The sequence below is a fragment of the Spermophilus citellus genome (genome assembly GCF_964194105.1).
Source record: "Spermophilus citellus genome assembly, chromosome: X".
Classification (NCBI taxonomy): Eukaryota; Metazoa; Chordata; class Mammalia; order Rodentia; family Sciuridae; genus Spermophilus; species Spermophilus citellus.
Genome location: NC_138190.1, coordinates 18,851,945 through 18,874,968, shown reverse-complemented (window position 1 = coordinate 18,874,968; position 23,024 = coordinate 18,851,945). Strand labels below are relative to the sequence as shown.

General features: G+C 39.6%; 1 protein-coding gene across 1 annotated transcript in view; it reads right to left on the bottom strand.

The window, feature by feature from the left end:
* The window catches only part of PDK3 (pyruvate dehydrogenase kinase 3), a 99,358-nt gene extending 92,918 nt beyond the window's left edge, over positions 1–6,440 (bottom strand). Inside the window, exon 1 of the mRNA XM_081276460.1 lies at positions 5,907–6,440. Within this exon, the coding sequence (XP_081132586.1) occupies positions 5,907–6,012 (106 nt within the window). The 5' untranslated portion in view covers positions 6,013–6,440. The remainder of the gene's footprint in view (positions 1–5,906) is intronic.
* Between the last annotated feature and the right edge of the window lie 16,584 nt (positions 6,441–23,024).

The window sequence follows — 23,024 nt, the reverse complement described above, 5'->3', positions numbered from 1 at the left end:
AAAATAAATAAATAAAATAAAGATACCGTGTCCAACTACAACTAAAAAATATTTTTTAAAAAAGAAAGAAATACATGGAGAAATGAAATCATATTGTTAGGAGACTTTGACTTCTCTTATGTTTGACACATGACAAATCAAGTGGATAAAAAGTAAAGGTATATCCGGTGAGGTGGTACACACCTGTAATCCCAGAGACTCAGGAGGCTGAGGCAGAAGGATTGCTAGTTCAAAGCTAGCTAGCCTCAGCAAAAGTGAGGTGCTAAGCAACTCAGTGAGACCCCATCTCTAAATAAAATACAAAAAATAGGGCTTGGAATGTGGCTCAGTGGTTGAGTGTCCCTGAGTTCAACCCCCAGTACCCTCCTCCCAAAAAGTAAAGGTATATAAAACCTAAACAACATAATTAATATGGTAGATTTAATAAAATAAATACTATAATCTAAGAAGAGAACATTATCTTTTTGCTGCCCAAAGAACATTCACAGGAAATGACCATATACAGGACTACAAAGTGAACACCAATTGTTTTCTGATAACAATGCACCCAAATTAAACAATTAAAATACAGAATGCACATCCACTGGAAATTTTAACACTCAAACAACCCTTATAGTTTACATAATAGATATCTGAAGATGCAGAAGAGTTGGGGGAAAATCATCAAATGCACACATTAGCTGCTAAAGCAGTGATCAGAGGAATAACTGTAACTTTAAGTACTGAAGTAAACAGAAAAGAAACTATCCATTGTTTTTAAAAAAAGAATAAAATAAACCTGAGGCAATCAGAGGGAAACAATAAAGGCAAAGAAGACATTAATGAACTAGAAAACAAGAGTCATAATAAAGCTAAGAAATAAATTCAATCAAATAAACTATCAGAAGACATTCATGAACTAGAAAACAACAGTCATAATAAAGCTAAGAAATAAATTCAATCAAATAAACTATCAACTAACCTCATCAAGAAGTGGGTAGGGAGAATAAGTACAAAATTATGAAACAAAGAGGAAATGCCCACAGGAAAATTTAAGGCTGTTAAAAAAAAAAAAAAAACCTACTATCTCAGCTATCCACATTGACTTAGAACCTTTCATGACTATGATAATTTTCTAGAAGCAAAATATCAAAACAGACTCTAGAAGGAACAAAAAACCTATACAGATCAATATCAGAGAATAGAGAAAGTTGTCAAAGAGCACACTGAGCTTAAAAGGTTTCATACAGATACTCTACCAATCTTTAAAGAATATATTATTCAAATAAAAAACATAACTCATAAATTGGTTAGTATAGAAAAAGAAAAAAATATTTTTCTGAACTGAGTGTAGCTTTGATAAGGAAACTTAAAAGCCTGCACTTAAATACAATATCTACAGAAAATGGATATCAATATAATGAACACCGGATGAACAGTTCATCAAACCACTATACTTCTGTAAATGTTTACAACTTTATAAATAAAAAAGGTAAAATATAGAAACACTTAAGGAGAAAAAAATTTCTAAAAAGAAAATGCCAGATACCATTTTTCACCTATCAAAAGTTTAACAACAATGTAATAAAAGTATTTAAAAAATAGGCACTCTCAGAAACTTCTAGTGGGAGCTTTATGGAAAGCAAGTGGACAGTGTTTATCAAAATTATAAATGAACATCCCCATGTTTAGGTATTTGTCCTATATAAAACCCAGACATGCATGAAATTTCAATGTACATGATAATTCATTGTAGCACTGGTTGTCATAGCAAAGACTGGAAACAATCTACTAGCCTTCAATAGGGAGTTGGCTAATTATACTACACCCATATATATAAGCAAGATCTCAGAAGCCATAAAAAATAAAAAGGAAATTCTATTGGTACATATGTGGAAATTTCTCTAATGTATTGAGTTTAAAATACAAGATTCAAAGGTATAAACTGCCAAGCGTGGTGGCGCACACCTGTAATCAGTGTGGATTAGGAGGTGAGGCAGGAGGATTTCAGGTTTGAAGCCAGCCTTACTCAGCAACTCGGCAAGGCTGTAAGCAACCTAGTGAGACCCTGTCTCAAAACAAAAAATAAAAAGGGTTGGTGATGTGGCTCAGTGGGTAAGCGCCTTGGTATTAAAAAAAAAAAAGTATAAGCTGCATTTATGCGGAAAAAAAAAAGGTGGTTAGTGAACAGAAGTAGGAAGCAGGGTTTTCTGCTTATGCCCTTTTACATTTTTTGAAATAGGAACCATGAATGGAATCAGAGGTCAAAAAGAAGATTTCATTTTTAAAAATCCAATCCTTCAGAATATACTACTGTATTATCTTTTTAAACTAATTATCCATCTAAAACAATTGCTATTCTTGCTACCCTTGCTGGGTGGCAGGCCGTATTTCCAAAAATGATTTGAGTTAAAGAAACTTTTATTATTTTAAAGGGTTTAAAAAAATACTGCACAAAGATGAAAGGGGGACTGTAGATTAGCAAGAAGAGCATCTAGTTAGTACTTTTTAAAGCTTTAGAATGACCTGAGGATTTTCTAAAAACACAATGCCTTGTACCCCACTCCCAGACCACTGACATCAGAAATTCCTGGTGTGAGGCCCTGCTCTAAAAACAAAACAAAACAAAACAAAAAAACACTGATCTCAATGTTTTAAAACACTGCATCTCAACAAAGAACTACCCAGGCGACTCTTAGGTAGGTCTCCCAGCGGATATTTAGCAATGACGCGATGCATGTTTTGTTGTCAAAACTTGGGGTGGGAGGCATCTAGTAGGTAGAGGTGAGGAATGTGGCTAAGCCTCTCACAATGCACAGGACAGTCCCCCACAACAATGAGTTTGCCTAGAACATCAAGAGTACTCAAGTTGTGAACCTCAGCTTTAAAATAAAATCACTCTAATTTACATGAATATCACTGAAATATATATGGAACAGCATAATAAATGGAATAGAAGGATGCATACCAAATTACTGGTAGTGCTGTCTCTGGCAGGATATTAGTGGGATTGATTAAAGGAGGCCTTTGGCTTTATTCACAATTTTTATGACTTAAAAAAAAGACTAATATACAATAAATCTTAAAAGTTAGTATTACAAAAAATTTAAATGACATAAAATCACTGCTCCTGAAGTAAACACCATTTTTCAGTCCACACTCTTAAACATAGGAAATAATCTCCTTATTCACTAATGTGCAATACATTAAAATAAGAAAGCTCCTTCAGTGTCCATAGAAACTACAATTTATTTGTTGATATGATTATCTAACAAATACTGTAAACAAAAATTCTGTGCACATCCTTTCTATGGTCCCTGTCTAGTTACTCTAGCCAAAGCTTATGCCCCATTTATCTAAAAACTACTCAAGGAAAACGACATAAAATTCACAAACTAGAAACCTGTGGACCAGTGCAATCCATCCACTTTGTTTACATCAAAGGTCTTTTAAAATATAAACCAAATGGGTGCCAATCAGCTGCCCTTTTTGGAGCCAGCCATAAACCAGGAGTTTGCCACAATCCCCACCTGGCTGGTTTAATTCATTCACCTGTTGCTCCCCATCTGGTCCTATAAGCATTTGAGTTGGCCCTCTCCTGCAGTTTTCTTCAATCACACTGGGGGAGAAAACCTCTCATTACTCCTCTCCCTATCCTGACATCCATTCTGAATGCTTAATCTCCCCCAATCCCTTGTCAAAACAGAACTTCTATCAAGAGACAAAACTAAGAGAAAAGTAGAAGTAGAGATGGACTTTTTAATGACAATTCCCTTCTTTTAGTTGTCATGTCATTAAAGCTCAATGCCACCTGATTTGTCTCTGGGTGTTACAAACAAGGTTTGTAGTTTCTAGAAAATTTCACTACAATTATATATAGCACTTCTGTGAGTGTCCTTATATGGTAAAGACTTAAATTATTATGCTTCTCTCAAGATCCTAGATGAGTGAATCCCTCTACCCCTTCAAAATAGGTCAGAAGCCTTTAACAGGTAAATCAAAAGATTTTTGAAATTTTCTTTTAAAAAGCTCACCCCTTTTTCTTGAAATTTCAATCACATGGTTTTGGAGCTGAGCTTTAGGGATTATCTGATACAATCTACATGCTTTATTAATGAGGAAAATGGACCCCAGTGAGATTCAGTCACTTAGCTAAGGCCTTACTCTGAGTTAGTGGCAGAGCCAGAATTAAAATATTCATTCCCAGGGCTGGGGATATAGCTCAGTTAGTAGAGTGCCTGCCTCACATGCACAAGGCCCTGGGTTCAATCCTCAGCACGAAGGGAAAAAAAAAGAAAAAATCATTTCCAGATACTGGCCCTATAGGTTTTCCACTATAACAGTATCCCCCATTGGGGTTTACCTACTCAAATAACATTCTTGCCAAAACACCTGTTAACAGGGGTATATAGTAACTGCCACAGAAAATAAATTAACAGAAAATTTAGCCACACTTTTAAAGCTAGCACAAACTCTGAGGGTGGGAGGAATTGGGATTTAATTCCAGGTTCCTTTTATTGTGAACTAACATGTCCCAGTTTACCCAACCAAAAGGTTGATACCTTCAGAATAATCTTCTCTAAACCATAAATTAGAGATGGAAAACATGCCTATTTATTAGCAACAGCAACTCTGAAGTCAGGACCTGCCTCCAATCTCTAAAATTCTATAACCTCAGATGGTAAAGTCCGACTATTGAAAAGCTTTGGGGAGTGAAGTTAAGATGCAAAGATCAACATCTCACTGAATTTTGACTTTCATTATGGGTCTGTGGCAAATAGGTTTCTAAAAATTTAATTTGTTCTCAAATTCAAACTATTCCTCCCTTCCTATCCCATCCTGTTTAAGTATAGACACCACATTTGGCACATTCCAGATGTTTCTGGAATGTTCTACCTACTCTGTACTTTAGTTTTTATGCCCTACACAATCCCTTGACATTTACATAAAATTCATTAAATGAACAGACGCCCCATTATTTTCCCTTGTGTGCTTAGAACATCTTTGCTGCTTGATTTTATTTTCCTTTAGGGATGTCAAGCTCCATTCTGTTACCTGGCTGCACACTTTTGTTTTACTTTCAGGTGTTGCACAACTGCTTTTAGCTGCGGTTGGAATGGCACCCTCTGGGGAAACATGATCCAGTTAACAGAAGGTGGTGGAATCTATTTCCTTCTCAGCTAGGCCTAAGGCAGGATGGGGACCCGGGTCGTCTTTGCTCCCCCTTAATCCATGGAAGGCGCAAACCAGCGCAGTTGATGGGGGAAGGTGGATGAAACTCCAAGGGAAAGGAGTTATGAAAGGTGCTGAAACCGAGGCCAGAGTTGTCATAGATCATGCTTTGACACTAGGAACCCACACGTCGGCTCTTTCCCAGCATCAAGGAATTTACAGTCCATGCCTTTGACTGCTCTAATATAACATGATGGAGACTACAGTTCGAGTCCTCCCGCTCTGGCTACACAGCAACTCCTCAGAGCAGAAAAAGAACAAAATGCCATTGCATAATTTATTCAACCTCAAGGTGTTTCTAAACAGCTCTTACCTAACAACAACAAAAAAAATCTAAAATTAAAAACATTTAAAAGTCATACACATTTCGTTCTTAAGTTTTATGAGCGGTAAGGTTTGTGTCACATAGATTTAAAGCTAATGGTGACAGGTTTGGGGAGTCCCCCCGCCCTTGGAATGAGAGTCCTTGGACGCGGTTTCTATGTCTCCGGGTTGGCCCTTGCTGGTGTGAGGGTGCCAGGCCCTACCCCTCCATGCCCCGAAATCCGAGCCTGGAGGAGAACTCAGGGGCATCCCCTAGCCCCGCCCGCGGTTCCCACGGACTTTGCCCAAAGGCTGCGGAGACCCGGGAGGCTGGCCGGGATGGTGGAGCCCTCACATCCCGGGACCGTGGAGGCCTGTGGCCCCGCACTCACCAAAGTCCAGGAACTGTTTGATGGAGAGCGGCGATGGCGAGAAGCGCGAGTAGCGCTCGATCTGCTTCGGCACCGGCTGCTTCAACAGCCACTGGAACAGCCGCATCCTCACCAGAGCAGCGCACAGACCAGCTGGGACTTCCTAACCGCCGCAAGGACCGGTACAGCTGAGCCGCGCAGATCCGGCAGGTTCGCCAGGGGCACACCTCGGCCTCTCAGCCTCGGAACCGCGGGTTGCAGCCGCCGCAGCAGCAGCAACAGCAGCTCACGGGCCGCAGACGGGCGCCCGCGGCTTCTCTAGGTCCCGCCCTCCTGGGCGGAGCCGGGCGCCGCACGTACACGACGCGCGAGGGGTGCGGGGGCACGAGGGGCACGCGGCCGCACGCGCGCTCCCCTGATTGGCCGCCGCTACCGAACAAGCTCTTAAAAGCCTGAGTGAGACACCCAACCCCCTTTCTCTAGCTGGTGGGATTCAACCTGGTCTGGCAATGTCTCCGTTCTTGTCCCTGCCCCTGGCCAAGTCCTCCGAGGCCGAACTGTAGCCAAGGTGCTAGGGGACAAGGAGGACTTAGGGAGCCCACGCCCTAAACACGACTCAAGGCCTTTCTCAGCCCAAGATGCCTCTTCCGGGAGGCCTTCCCTGGATGGAATGACTGTTGCACTTTACAGTACTTGTTGCATCTTTATATTTTGGTTTTCATGTTCTGTTTATCAATTATAATGGCTGTTTCATGCCCTCCCCCACTATTATTACCTTTGAACAGGATTAAATGTAAGCTCACAGTTTCTGGTTCACGTCTTCGCCCCACCATTGGTCAGAATTAACTGTAATGTCACTGACTCCCTTGTTTCATGGTCTCTGACGCCCCACCCCCACCCCAACACCTTGGGACAGGATTCTTAGGTCACTGAATCTTTCGTGGCCCTGCACCCCTCATTCCCACCTGGGCCAACATCTTTAGATGACATTGTTAGGTCACTGCTTCTGTTTCATGCCCCCCCCACTACCATCATTAGATGTGATGCATTGTAAGGTCACTAACACTTTCATGCCTTCCTGCCCCCCACTCCCAACCCCACTGGATAGAATTAATTGTAGTCACTGGTTCTGTTTCGTGCCCCCTGCCACCACTAGTACTGTTGGAAAACACCAAATATAAGGTCACTTACACTTTCTTTCATACCCTCTTACCACCTTAGGACACTGACTTGTTTTTGTTTCATCACCACCATACACTACCATTTTTGGACAGGAGCTTATGCTTACACCGTGTTGGATATTGTTTGATAAGAGTGAACTTGAGTGGCTGGGGTTATGGCTCAGTGGTAAAGCGCTCGACTAGCACGTGTGAGGCACTGGGTTTGATCCTCAGCACCACATAAAAATAAATTAAAAAAAAAATAAAGGCATTGTGTTCATCTACAACTAAAAAAATTTTTAGGAAAAAAGAGTGAACTTGAACTCACAGCTCTGTATATGAAATCATTATTTGCTAATATGAATGCATGAAATATTGCTTGCTTAAACCATTTCCTCCAAAACTTAGTTTAGGTAATGTGAAGCATCAACTAAAGTGAAAGGTAGAATGTTCATTAAAGAAAGATAAAATGCAACTAGAAACCACTCCTTTGGTCTGATTGGGCTGGTTTTCTCACTGAGTAAGATTTTCAGAGCTGGGGTTGTGGCTCAGTGGTAGAGCATTTGCCTAGCACATGTGAGACCCTGGGTTCAATTCTCAGCATCACATAAAAAATAAATGAATAAAGCTATAAAAAAAAAGTTACCTCATTTAAAAAGGAAGATTATTAGTGTATAGCTATTTAGCTTTTGTGACTTCATTGGGTGTTTATGCACCTAATTCTTTGCTTCATAATATAATTGCATCTTACTCCCTTTAAGAAAAGTTACACACTGAAAGACATCCAAGGGTCTTCCCACATTTCTAGATTCTCATGTACAACTTGGTCATCTTGGTGGTGGTATGTGTACTACTACTCTGTCTCTTCCATTCACAACAAAGCCTAAAAAAACATACTAACAATCTTTTCACCTGGCAATTTTATCAGCACAGGTAAGCACTCTAGTCGGTGTGCATGGGCAGACAAAAAGACGACCATGGCCTGTGGTTCTTCTAGTGATTTTCTCAGGTGCTACCTGCAGGTGGAATGTAATTGGTAGTAGTTATGGTAGTCTGTAAGCAGGGAGAAGTTGGATATTGATGGATAAGAAGGTTTCTCCAGGGCTGGGGTTGTGGCTCAGTGGTAGAGCACTTGCCTAGCACGTGGGAGGCCCTGGGTTCAATCCTCATACCACATAAAAATAAATAAGTAAATAAACAAAACAAAAATATTATGTCCAACTAAAACTAGAGATAAAGTATCTAAAAAAAAAAAAGGTTTCCCAAACCTAAGACGTTGCTGATCTTCCTAAGCTTGCAAATAAATCACTTGTTTTATGTCTTCCTTTTCCACCACACAATGCTTCTTTAAATCTATTCTGTTGATTCAGTTATCTGAACCTTCATGTGCCTAACTGTATTTTTGCTTCTCCAGAAGGTGGCAAAGTCCTACAAGTTGGAAACAATATAAATAGCCTGGTAGAAAGGAAACTTTGGGGCCAGGGCTCAAATGGCCCAGTCTGAAGCTTAGTTCTATAGCTGCGTGATCTTAGACAAGTCACTTAGCCATTCTGTGTCCCAGTTCTTTTTAATTTTTTTTTTTAGTTTTAGATGGACACAGTACCTTTATTTTATTTATTTATTTTTATGTGGTACTGAGGAATGAACCCAGTGCCTCACACACGCTAGGCAAGCACTTTACCACTGAGATACAACCTCAACCCCTGTGTTCCACTTCTTTTAATGTAAGATATAGATATCTCATTTTTCTCCCTGGCATTCAAATGAAATAAATCACATCTAATGTAAACATAAAGTATACTACCACTTTTGTACATAAATACATTTTTACCTAATAGTTTCATGATAACTGGCAAAGTCCAGAAGCTAAGAAGTGGTTTGATTTCAGTGTTGATTGTAGTTATAAAAAAAAAAAAAGGTCTCTTGAGAGAAATACATCTTGAACTTTTCCCATTTCCTTGGTATGCACTAAGGTCTCCACTCCCAGTGGCTCCTGAAGTGAAATTCCTAGACCAGCAAATGGCAGCATCACCTGGGAACTTTTTATAAATGCAAACTCTTGAACCCCACCGCAGCACTACTGAATCAGACACTCTGGGAGTGGGGCACAGAAATCTGTGTTTTAAGCAAGTTTGATGGTCTTAAGAAATGAGCACAAATTCTTTAATACTCCTCCCCTTAAATTCACTTCCCTTGAGGGTGGGCTAGACTCACTTCTAACATATAGAATATGGCCAGAAGTGATGGCTTCTCACTTCAGAGGTTAGGTTATAAAACAACTGGAGTCCCACAAAATACCTGACTAGTACTCTACAAAACTCTCAAAATCATTAAAAACAAGGAAAGTCCAAGACACTGTCACATCAAGAGGACCCTAATGAGATATAACTAAATATAATGTGTTATCTGGAATGGGATTCTGGAACAGAAAAGGGGATATTGGGTTAAAACTAAGGCACTCTGAATAAAGTATAGACTTCGGACTAAATTTGTTTAATAATTATGTATCGATATTGGTTCATAAGCCAGCTGCAGTAGGGTACACCTGTGATCCTTGCCATTCAGGACACTGAGGCAGGAGGATCTCAAGTTCCAAGTCAGCCTCAGGGGCTGGGGATGTGGCTCAAGCGGTAGCGCGCTCACCTGGCATGCGTGCGGCCCGGGTTCGATCCTCAGCACCACATACCAAGTCAGCCTCAGCAATTTAGAGATCTCCTATCTCAAAAATAAAAGGGCTGGTAGACTTAGAAAGTCAAGCATTGAATGATTTTTCTCATATGCAGAAGCTAGAGAGAAAAAAGGGAATAAAAATTGAATCATGAAAATGGAAGGGAGATCAATAAAGTAGGAGGAGATGAAGAGGGAGGGTTAAGGGGAGAGAAAGAGGAAGAATTGAGGAATGAAGTTGACCAATTTATGCTGTGTGCATGTATGAATATATCACAATTCATTCCAATTTTATATATAACTATAATGTACCGAATAAAAAATATATGAGTAAATAGGAAAGCCAATAGAGTAAAGGAAGGGGATGGGGGAGGGAGGAAGGGAAGGGGGAAGTACTGGGGACTGAAATAAAGAAAACTGTATTATATGCATTTATGTAAATATCAAAATGAACCCCATTATTATGTAAAACTATAATCCACTAATAAAAAAACTTAAAAATTAAGATAAGAAGGACTTAGGATATAGCTTAATAGTAGAGTGCTTATTTACTATGCACAAAGCCCTGGGTTCAATCCCTAGAACACACACACATATATATATATATATATATATATATATATATATATATATATATATATATATCATACTAATGCTCCTTGCCTTCTCTCCTGCCCACCCCAGCCCCTTCTCTCTCTTGTCCTGTTATTGGAAGCTTGGAAGCTACCTGCAGCTATCTGTCATGCTATGGGGCAAACCTGTGGAAAGCTTGGAAACAGATCCTTCCCCTGTGGAGCCTTGAGATGATATGGCTCTGGCCAGCACCTTGGTTAATACCTAATTTGAACCTCAGAAGAGATCTTGAGTCAGAACCACTTAACTAAGGAAGTCCTGGACTCTTGACCTCCCAGAAATCCTCACGGTTTGTTGTAATACATGTTTATTACTTTTAGCTGCCAAGTTTGGAGATAATTTGTTATGCCACAATAGTTAACTAATATACAAGACCTCCAGGTGATTCTGATGCATACTCAGGTGTGAGAACTACTTTCCTACCCTGTGCAGATTTCTGTTCCTACCATAACCCTCCAAATTCCTTTTTACAATTTGATTAATTCCTATCTTCCCCGCTAGACTTAACCAGTGTCCAGCATAAGTGCCAGTTGCCATGTAGGTTCACACCAAATATTTATGAAACAGAAAAAAAAAATACAAAACCTACCCCAAACCACATTCTTTCTTTACAGCTCTAAGTGAGGAAATGAAGGCAATGGTAGTTTTCTGAGCAAACAAGCAATAATGGACACTGTGTTAAATCATAATATAATACAGACAAAACCCAAAGTTTAGAATGGAACCAATGAGAAAAAACAACCCATGATTATTTCATCATTAATCAGTAATTGGTGGATCTTGTTACAAAAGACTTCCATCATCACTTGTCAGGGCTATGAGAGACTTTTTGCCATGTCTTTTCCTCCTTTTTCTCTTGTCACATTCATCTAACATTTTTGAGCACCTGTTGTGTACTCTGTGAATATACTGATGTTGCCTCTTCACAGTAAATATGAGAGATAAATATTATCCTCAATTTACAGGTGAGTGAAATAAGACATAGAAGTCTTAAAATAATTTAAGCTTGTCCACTTTGTAAATGAAAGCCTAAATTTGAATTCAGGTCTCCTCACAATTCTATGGTCTTTTATAATCAGCCTGACATTAAAAAAAAAAAGCAGACCTTATTTTTAAAGGCACTTTTAAGTTCACTTCAAATCGAATGGAAAGTATAAGGAATTCTTACATACTCCCTCCCCACACATAGTCTTCCATATCATCAGTGTTGTACATTTATTACAATTAATGAACCTACATTAATTGTGACAAATTGTTATCAAAATCCATAGTTTACATTTGCGTTCACTCTTGGTGTTGTACATTCTGTAGATTTTGTATGGCATACAAGGTACAAAATGACTTGTATCCACCATTACAGTATCCTACAGAATAGTTTCACTTCCCTAAATATCCTCTGTGCTCTAACTATTCCAATACCCCTGCCCCACTGACCCTTGGCAACCACTGACCTTTTTACTGTCTCTGTACTTTTGCCTTTTATAGAATGTAATATAGCTGGAATCATATAGTATATAGCCTTTTCAGATTGGTTTCTTTCACTTAGAAATATTCATTAAAGTTTTCTCCATGTCTTTTCATGGCTTGCATGTTAGTTAGCTTTTTGTCACTGTCACCAAAATACCTGACCAGAACAACTTAGAGGAGGGAAAGTTTATTTGAGGTTCACAGTTTCAGAGGTTCAGTCCATGGTCAGCTGATTCTAATGCTGTGGGCTTGAAGTAAAGCAGAACATCATATCATGGTGGACATGCACAGGAAAGTAGCTCAGGCAATGATAACCAGGAAGGAGGTGGGTGGAGCAGGAGGAAAAGCAGGAAGAGCCAGGAACAAAATATAATCTCCCAGGGCACACCCCCAGTGACCTCTTTCCTCTAGCCAGGTCCCACCTGCCTACAGTTACCACCCAGTAGTCCATTCAAATTATTAATTCATCAAATGGATTCATCCAATGATGAAATTATAGCTTTCATAATCCAATTCAATGTTTTCACCTCTAAACATTCCTGCACTGTCACATGAGCTTTTCAGGGGAACATCTCATATCCAAACCATAAAATTCTATCATTGGCCCCCAAAACCTCATGTCCATCTCACAGTGCAAAATACATTGCTCAAAAGTTCAAGTCTAAAGGCTCCTCTGAGTTTTAAGGCAAACTCTTAACCATGAGCCCTGGTAAAAATTAAAAAATCAGGTTACATGTTTCCAGTATGCAATGGCACAGAGTAAACATTCCCATTCCAAAAGAGAGGAATAGGGGCCTAGACAGAAAGAATAGGACCAAAACAAGACTGAAATTCAGGGGCAAAAAGTCCTATAGCTCCATGTCTGGAATTCATGTCACATGGTGGCAAAATGTAATCTCCAAAGGGCTTGGGCAGACCCACCCCTCCAGTCTTGCCAGTTGCAGCCCACCTGGTCTTTCTCTTAGGTTGGCTCTGCTCACTTTCTGTAGCTTTCTTCAGCAGATAGTCCATAATAGTCCATATTCCTGGCATCTCTTAATTCCAGGAGTCTCTACTACAGGTTTGTCTTTGTTATCACAGCTTCACACATCTCTCTCTCTCAGGGCTATCCACAGGCTGTCTGACCCTGCTACACTCTGCCTGGCCTCCCAGGCCTTCTTTTGAAATCTTGGTGGAAGCCTCCATGACCCCTTAACTCCAACATCGTGCACTCCTGCAGAACCAGTACCACATAGATAGGCCAAGGTCTGCCACCAGCTCAAGTAGTAGCAGGACCCTCCTGGACCATGACTGTAGTGGCCTCTGAGTGCCTGGGTAACCGAATGTTAACTCCTAAAGCTATAAAGGCATTAAAAATTATTGAAACATATATGGAAAATATGCATCTAGATAGAATTGATATAAGTTTGCCTTTATTACTTATTGTACTACCAACAAAAAATATTCCTACAGGAGTATTTTGGCAAGAAGGTCCATTATTGTGGATACATTTATCTTATTCTCCTAACACTATTCTTACTAGGTATCCTGAGGCTGTAGGACAATTAATACTCAAAGGAATAAGAGCAGCAAAGGGAGTGTTTGGAATTTCTCCCAATAAAATTATTACTCCATATACTATGGATCAAATTAATGAGTTAGCTAATGAGTTAAATACTTGGGCAATAATCATGTGTAAATCTAATGTTTCATTTGATAATCATTTACCATCGAATCCTTTGTTGTCTTTTTGGTCTAAGCATCCTGTAGTTTTTCCTAAAATGACAAGGAAAACACCTATCATGAATGCTCCAAATATATTCACTGATGGGTCTAATAATGGTACAGCAGCCGTAGTTACCCCTGATCAAACTTTTACATTTTTAGTACCCAAACAATCAGCTCAAAAGGTAGAGCTTAATGCAGTTTTACAAGCTTTTGTGATGTTCAAAGATTCTGTATTTAATTTATTTTCTGATAGTCAATATATAGTTAATGCTATTATATCCCTTGAAGATGCTGGTAGGATTTCCCCTTCCTCTACTGTTTTCTCTTTGTTTTCCACTATACAAAGTCTAATCTGGGACAGAAAAGATCCATTCTTTATAGGACATATCAGGGCACATACAGGATTGCCTGGAGCCCTTAGTTTGGGCAATGATTTAGCAGATAAAACTACACATGACATACATATTTTCTCTACATTAGAAGAAGCTACAAATTTTCATAAAAGGTTTCATGTTAATGCTAATACTTTACAAAAGCGTTTTAAAATAACTAAGGAACAAGCCAGGCATATAATAAAACAATGTCAAAATTGTGTGACCTTTTTACCACAAGTTAATCTTGGAGTCAATCCTAGAGGACTGATACCTAACCATATTTGGCAGATGGACGTCACACACTTGCCAGAATTTGGAAAATTAAAATATTTACATGTTACAGTTGATACTTCTTCTGGATTTTTGATGGGCTCCCTTCATGCCGGAGAAAAAACTAAAGATGTTATAGCTCATTGCTTACAAAATTTTGCCACTGTGGGTGTTCCTAAACAGTTAAAAACTGATAACGGTCCTGGTTATACTTCTGCCTCTTTTAAACAATTTTGCTCATCATTTGGTATTACTCATATAACAGGAATCCCATACAATCCACAGGGACAAGGCATAGTTGAAAGAGCTCATCAAACTATTAAAACATACCTATTAAAGCAAAAAGAGGGAATTGGTAAGGGGTATATATCCCCCAAAGATAAACTTAAAATAACCCTTTTTACTCTAAACTTTCTAAATTTGGATTCATCAGGACTTAGTGCTGCGGAAAGACATATGTATCCGAAAAATGTACATAAGCCTGAGGTACTTTGGAAAGATATTCTAACAGGACAATGGAAAGGTCCTGACCCAGTGATTGTCTGGAGTCGGGGGCTTGTTTGTGTGTTTCCACAGGGACAACAGCAGCCGATTTGGATTCCAGAGAGATTAACTAAAGAAATTTCTACAGAAGAAAAAGATGATTTGACTCAAATCCATAACAGCTGATATCCAGAGCTCCAGCTTGGCTATTCTTACATCTGCGACAGTGATTAACCACGGTGCTTTCTTCAATATCTATTTTATTATTGCATTTTTCCCACATCGTAAAGTTCTATTTTATTTTTTGAGCTCATACAAACCTAGGTTAATGTTTTTCTGATCAGTTTTATTTTTTGACTGTGTTTTATTTTTTGACTAGAGTTTTTAAACATTGCAATGGAGATTTCACCTAGGTAAAACTACAAGGCCTTTATTGTCTTATGTGTTGTATGTTATTGTGCACTGTTTTGTGTTGTATGTCTGTATGTGTGTATGTCCATATTTCATATATGAGGAGCGCTCATGAAAAAATGGATCCGAATTTTTTTTTTATTCACGTGATTTAAATGGTTTAATTTAAATTAGGTAAACAGCTGTTAATGATTGTTTTTAAAGGTGGTTAACAGATCTGTTTGCTTACTAATTTAAATTAGGTAAACAGCTGTTAAGGATTATTTTTAAAGGAGGTTAACAGATCTGTTTGTTTACTTTCACCTTTCCTTTTCATTATATTTAATAATTCTGTTCAGGATAATGTCTCTTTAGCATCTTTGCCAGAATTCCCATCTCCATCCCAGTGCCGGTGAAGACTAAGATAAAACCAAACTACAGCTTCTATGATAGCCATCACAGTAAACTGTATAAACTGATGCATCAATGAATATAACTCAACAAGTAATGCTCAATCAAGGACTTGATTTACTTTGGGAGGAAATGGACATATTGATAGACTCCTCCGATTTGAACTGCCTGCAGAACTTGCCTGGACTATATATCAGTTGCATGCATTGTGAAATATCGTCTGGTGCAGCGAATTGTGGTACTGCTGGCATATCTTTGCTGATGGTGTCACCAGTGATGCAATCTCCTTGCCAGCGCACCCCATGTTAATTGTGGTAATTCTGGCATATCTTTGCTGATGGTGTCACCAGTGACACAATTTTTCCAAAGGAGCCATCAATTGGCTTGGTGTCGTGGCATTTCTGTATCCTCCTCCCTTCTACTAGTGATGGTCTAAAATTTGGGGGCCAACAGAGGTGAGGCAAAGAACCTCACCCCCCCACTGGCACCAAGGCAAAATTTGGGGGCCAACAGAGGTGAGGCAAGAACCTCACCCCCCCACTGGTGCATAGGCCTATCCACAAGCATGGCTGAATGCTGGACCGGTAGTCAGTGACGGGTTGATCTGATTGCAGTGGTATCAAACTAAGACAGGAAGCTGACACCTAAAGGTCAGTTTTCCCATGACGGGTAAGAACCATATGTTGAATTGGACAAACTACCAGGCATGGTCCTTAAGCCACATTTCTTGTTGTTTAATTAATCAGAAGGGGGGAGATGCTGAGGGCCATTGCCAAGTAGGAATGACGCATCGAAATTTCCTTGCCAGCATACCCCATGTTAAATGGACTTGCCTTGGAATTTCGCTGTTGACATTGCATGTAAGGTGACCTTGCTCAAGGACCAGGGTGGATCCAGGATTAGGGTGTATCCTGCAGGTTTGAGGAAGTATCCCGTTCCTTGGGTTTAAGGTGTTCCGGTTTAAGACAAGTTTAGGGCGTTCCCGGTTTAAGACTATGGGTTTTAGGGAAGTTCGATGTTGAGGATTATTGCTGCTGGAAATAGGGCGTTCCTGCTACCTGAGCTCCCTTTGAGTTCTCGTGAGATTCAGAGAGTATTTTGGAGAAAAAGCCTCGTGGAGTAGGTGAATTGGGTGGAGGAGAACTGGGATTGCCCCAGAACGTGTGTGTAGAGGCCGGTGTGAGTTCGGGAATAAAGAATTGCTGTTTGAATCTACAAAGCTGTGTGGTGGCTTGTGATCTTGTACCCAGCCAAGACATTGGCAGTTTGGGATTGGAGATGTGGAAAGAAGAATTTGAAGCCCCCAGGGTGCCCATGGAAGTGGGAGAGGAGAAGCAGAGACTGAAGGAATAATTAGGGTGGGGTAGGGAGCTTTAAGAAGGGCTTAGTAGCAGCCATGTGAAACAAAGAGCAGGCAGCAGAGGAGTTTAAGAGGACATAATACTGAGAACTGTGATGGGCTTTGGGATTTGAAGGGAAGACTAGAAAGGGTGGAAGAGTAAATGGGAGCAGCATGGGACACTTTTACCTCAGTTTCTCAGGGTATGAGGAACCTCCAGCTAACATTGGATGATATATAATACTGAATTATTAGTGAAAGTAACTAGGTGAGCTCCTATTTAAAATGCTTGAAACTGGCTGTTCCATTAATATTTCTAGAGTTCCATGTGTCACACTGAAGATATCACCATTAGGATCTTAGATATGATATTAGTTTGGTTTTTCCCCAAAGCATACTACTGTAGTGTGGATATAGATATCCTCCAGAGGCCCATGTGTCAAAGGCTTAGTCCCCAGCTTGTGGCATTATAGGGAGGTGATAGAACCTCTAGAAAGTGGGGCCTAGTGGGAAGAAGTTAGGTTATTGAGGTCATTCCCTTGAAGGAACCCTGGTTTCTTACTTTCTCTTTCATTTCCAGGCATGGGGTAAGGTCTCCCACCATCAAGCATTCCTGCCATGATGTACTGCCTCACTGCAGGCCCAAAATCAATATACCAACTGGCCATGGACAGAATCCTCCAAAATTGTGAAACAAAATAAACCTTTCCTGGGTTTAGGGTATAGCTCAGTAGTAGAGTATGTACTCAACATGCACAAGGACCTTGGTTCAATCTCCATACCTCCATCAACTTTTACCATTTATTTATTTAGTGGTGCTTGGGATTGCACCAAAGGCCTTATGGATGCTAGGTAAGCACTCTACCATTGAGCTACCTTACCAGCCCTCTTCTCTTCTTTAAAAAATTGATTATCTCAGGTATTTTATTACAGTGATGGAAAATTAACACAGATTATGTGCTATTTGTTTATTTAAGAGAGGATGCCAAAACACCTCTAGAAGAGTAGGGAGGCAGGTCAATTAAGGACTTGTGATCACACAAGTTGCCACAGGTAGCTGGAGATTTACTCTGTCAGGGAGCTCCTTGAAACAGTACAAAAGCACATCTCAGAGTTATCCTATCCAAGAAGCAAGAAAACCAGGATATTTGTATACCTTAGTGGTCAGTGTTGCTCCTGGGAAGGAGAGGCAATTCCCTAGCACTTCTGGCCTGCTGTGTACACTGCCCTGAATTTTATCCTTCTCTGGATTTTATGAAATATAATTTTATCACACACATATATATGCTTATATTATTTCATTTCAGTTACTTAGAACTTAAAAAGAGAGTATTGTGCTATCAGAAGACTTTTGGAACTAGCTTTGCACTCAGTATTATATTACAAAGATTCATTTTATGTTACTTGTATAGATACAGGAGCATTTAGGTCGTCTCTAGTCCCCCCCCCTTCTTTCTTTCCCTTTCTTTATTCCTTCCTTCCTCTCTCTCTCTCTCTCTCTCTCTCTCTCTCTCTCTCTCTCCCCCTTCCTTTATCTATTCATCTACTACAAATAGTAAACAGTGCTACTGTGAACATTACATTTGAATAGGTGTATGGACCTAAAAAATTGAATGGTTATATAAAAATATATAGGAATATTTAACTTTATAAATTGACAAAACCTACTTCTACTCTGATGGATAAATAAGAATTTGTTTTTCCATATCCTCTCTTCAAAACTTGGTATTGTCAGATCACTTTATCAAATGCTCTAGTTTTTGGTTAGGATATTGAATTCATGGGTATTCATATTTATTTATGTATTTATGTATTAAAAAGTGGGTCAAGCCAGGTGTGGTGGCATATGCCTATAATCCCATCATATCAGGAGGCTGAGACAATAGGGTCACAAATTTGGGGCTAGCCTCAGCGACTTGGAGAGGCTCAAAGCAAATTAGTGAGACCCTGTCTCAAAAACAAAACAAAACAAAAGTAAAAGGAGGGCTGGGGTTGTGGCTCAAGTGGTAGAGTGCTTTGCCTAGCATGTGTGAGGCACTGGGTTTGATCCTCAGTGCCACATAAAAATAAAATAAAGATATTGTGTCCACCTAAAACTAAAATAAATTAATAAATGTATATATTTTTTTAAAAAAGTAAAAGGGCTGAGGATGTAGCTCAGTGGCAAAGTACCTCTGGGTTCAATCCCCAGTACCAAAAGAAGAAGGAAGAGGAGGAAGAGCGGGGCAGGGAGAGGAAGAAGGCAGCACCAAGTATGGACCTGTATATCCCAAGCCCAGGATTATTACTGATTTACTTCTATGCAACTATGAACTCACTTCCCAAATTATACAAATTCTATAAATGTATACTATCAAGTTCCATAAATACCACAGACCAATTAGGGGCTCAAAGATCCAGACTCATTCTAGAGGCAGTTCTGAGCTGGGCAGTGTCTGTTTCCACTTTTGTACTTCTTTCTCCAGAGACCACTTCTCTTCACACTGCCTCCACCTTACCAGTATCATCCTACTGGGCCTAAAGAGTTTTCCTTGCTTCTGATTGTAGTCCCTCCCAGTGCTCAGAAAAACATAACTCTTCAGTGTCCCATTCCCACAAGACTTTGCTCTTTTCTAGCAGTGATTCCAAGTACAACAGCTACAGCCAAAAGTTGGATTGATCATTTCAGTTGGGTGGACCTTTGGGCATTCCATAAGCCACCGGGCAGCTATCACCAGATCAGCCTTAGATACCCATAATCCCTTCTTGATCATCCCCCAAGATTAAGTAGTTCTTCCACCAACTGACTGACTGGTTTCAGGTTAGTTATCCAACACTCTGAGGTTTGGTTTTCTCATCTAAAAGATAGGATATTGGAGTTAATGAAGCCCCCTTTATAGGTTAGTTATGAGGACTAGAAATAGTACCCTCCAGGCCTCAGTCAGATTTCACTTACAGAAACCATTGCTATTTCAATACATTGAAGCATGACAATATAATGTAGACAGACACCTAACCTTGAAATTCCAGGCCTAAATCTGCCACTCACTAGCTCTGCAAATTTGGGAAAAATTGCTTCATATTTCCACAGCCTGTTCCTCATGTGTAAAGTGAGAGGGCTGGACCTCAGCTGATTTCTGCAAAGGAGATCATGAGTCTATGAGAGGAGCCCTAGCTACAATAATAAATTATTCATTCATGCCAATGTAGTCACCCATGGCTATTGTTCCTCAAGTAGTAACTTATCCAATGGACCCTGAGGAAAGAGTTAGGACAAGTACTTTCCCAGGGAACAAGAGGAAATAATTTTATTTTACTTGAGAGAACAATTTCCAAATCTGAAGGGCAAAGGAAATAGTAAAAAGAGGATAAAATAATACTCTAAAATTTACAAACAAAAGCTGTGTTTCTGTTCAAAACGTCATTCAAAACTGAGTTCAGAACTCTGATATTACTTCGCTCCAATTATTTTTTCACCACCTAACAAAGAAAGCTTATTACACGAGTCAGGACTGTATTCTGTTTCTCCTTGTATGACTTGTTATATAACCATTTTCTTATTTTATTCCTGTCCCTCAGAATGGCTTCATTCTTTCACTGCAATTTTTTTTCTTCTCAGCATTCCTGTTGTCACTCTGGTTTCAGTGAGCAAGTCACTTTGGTCTTAGGTAAGTTTTATTTGGTAACATAACCCAAAAAATACTATTTCCATTCTTATACTGTTGTTTCACAGGGTAGAAAAACTTCTGTTCCTACATATACCTCATAAGAATTCCATCTGAATTAAGCATAAGCAAAATTGAGCAGTGAATGAAAAAGCAGAAGGATATTATCTTCTTGTTTATTTATTTTGCAGTGCTGGAGATCAAACCTAGGGCTTCACACATGGTAGGTGAGCACCCAGCCTGCTGAGCTACATTCCCCAGCCCTCATCTCTTAATTTAAATCTTCAACCCAGGGCAATTCTTGTCTTTCCCAATAACCTTCCTGGCTTCTCACAGGGAGGAGGTTTACCTGAAACCTTTTCTTATAATCCTATATGAATTCACCTGTCTAATTAATATCCTATTGTATTCCATCTGCTCACAGGACTGGCTGTATCCATGATGAGGAATCACTTCATATTCATTGGATGAAAAGCAATTGCAATGAAACTTTGATTAACTCAGATTCTCTGGAGATACAAATCTCTCTAACAACACTAGGATAATAAAAGGAAGAAAGCAAAAGAAAGGTGATTCGAGCCAAAATAACCAAGACCTGAGTCAGAGATGCTCAAGCAAGGACTAGAGAATTAAAAAAAGTCAGAGATGAAAGGACTCTAGCTAAGGGTGACAAGTGTACATGGAGTTGTGCTGTTATGCTCTGAACGTTTGTGTCCTTCCTCTACCTCACTCACCATAAAAAATTAATATGTTGAAGTCCTCACCCTCAGTGTGATGGTGGGGGCCTTTGGGAGGTAAGTCTCATGGTTGGGATTAGTGTTCTTCATAAAAGAAACCCCAAAGAGCTAGTGCATCCCTTTCATCATGTGAAGACACAGGAAAAAAGTGCCATCTATGAGAAGGGGATCCCTTACCAAATACCAGATATGCTGGCACCTTGACCTTGAACTTCCAGTCTCCAGAGCTATGAGAAATGAATTTACTATTGTTTGTAAGATATCCAGGCAGTTAGTGGTACTCTCTTATAATAATCTAAACAGACTAAGACAGGAGGCTAAGGCCCAGAGGGCCAGGAGTCAGATCTATGATCTACATTTGTCTTTCTGGAATGGCTGTGTGTGTGTGTGTGTGTGTGTGTGTGTGTGTGAGAGAGAGAGAGAGAGAGAGAGAATGTGTGTGCTATTGGTGGGGGCATGTATTTCATCCCTTCCTAACCACAAACCTTTTCATAAAAGCCTCATTCTTCCTAACATCTGCCAGAAACACTCCAACATGACAATTCCCCAATACACCAAATTCCTCCTTAAATCTTCAATGATCTTCATGTCCTAGGGATACTTTTCAGTCAGTCCTATTACTATTGACCTCATGGTCACTACCTCTATGTGGGAAAAAAAAACTCTTTGAGTTTAAGAACTCCATAGCCTCCATTTTACACTCCTGCCTTCTGGTCACCACTGTATCTCTCTTTCTGACTTCTAACTGCTTCTTAAAGCTCCTTAAACCTCTGTCCTCAGCCCTTTTCTTACTTGTCTCTTCTCTTCTTCATTTTCCCCCTGGCTTCATTTTACCATTTCAATTCTGGATCCCCTATATATACAAATGCCTTCTGGCCATTTTCACTTGAATTGAATGTCTCAGTGATCCTTTCAAGCTATACATGTCCAAAATTATTCTATTATTTTTCTGCCAAAGTCCTTTTATTCCAGCATTGCTTCTTTTCTTGGGAAATAGATGTTTTGCTGACCAGGTTGCTTAAAATGAGAATCTATAAATTACCCTAGGCACCTCATTTGCTGTCACGGCTTACATTCCATCAGTCATTAAGTGTCTTGATTCTTAGAAGTCTCTGTTGAATCCTCTGTTTCCCTCCATCCCAACTGCCACTATCCTGGCCAAGACTATCATTACTTCTCATCTGGCTATTGCAATATCATTATAACAGGTCTCCCTCTATCTTCCTTGTCTTACTCTATTCTTTCATCCACTGCAGCCTATGTGATCTTAAAAAATGTAAACATGGTCATGTCACTCTCTTTCAATGGCTTCTAAGGTAACACTTGGTCTTCTCTTACGCACCCCATTCTCTCCTGTATAAATCTAGATTTTATTTTGTCTAAACCAGTAATACTGGATTTAATTCCTTTAAATGTAATGTTTTGCATGCCCATGGCTTTTGTCTGTGTTCTTCCTTCTGTCTGAAATACTCTTTCCACTCCTATTGATCTGAAATAGCTAATCCCTATTTACCTTCAGAGTTGGCCTTAAATATCACATCCTCAGGAAAACCTTCCCTGGATGAGACTAGGTCTCCTTTAAATCACTCTCATAGCACCTCCTTTATAGCACATTGTGTACTTGAAGTTGATCAATAGCAATTTTTGGTTTAATGCCAGTATTCCTCTCATGGCTATAAATTCCAATATTGGAAGAGCCCATGCCTGTTTGTCTACCACTGAGGTCTCAGTTCCTAGCATAGTTTCCAGTTGATAGCAGAAAAATCTGTACAGTGACTGGTTCTCTGAACATTTCCCCAATCGTTATCCTCAATGCTTTCATCAGGCCTTGCTTGCTCAGTTGAAAAACACTCTGTT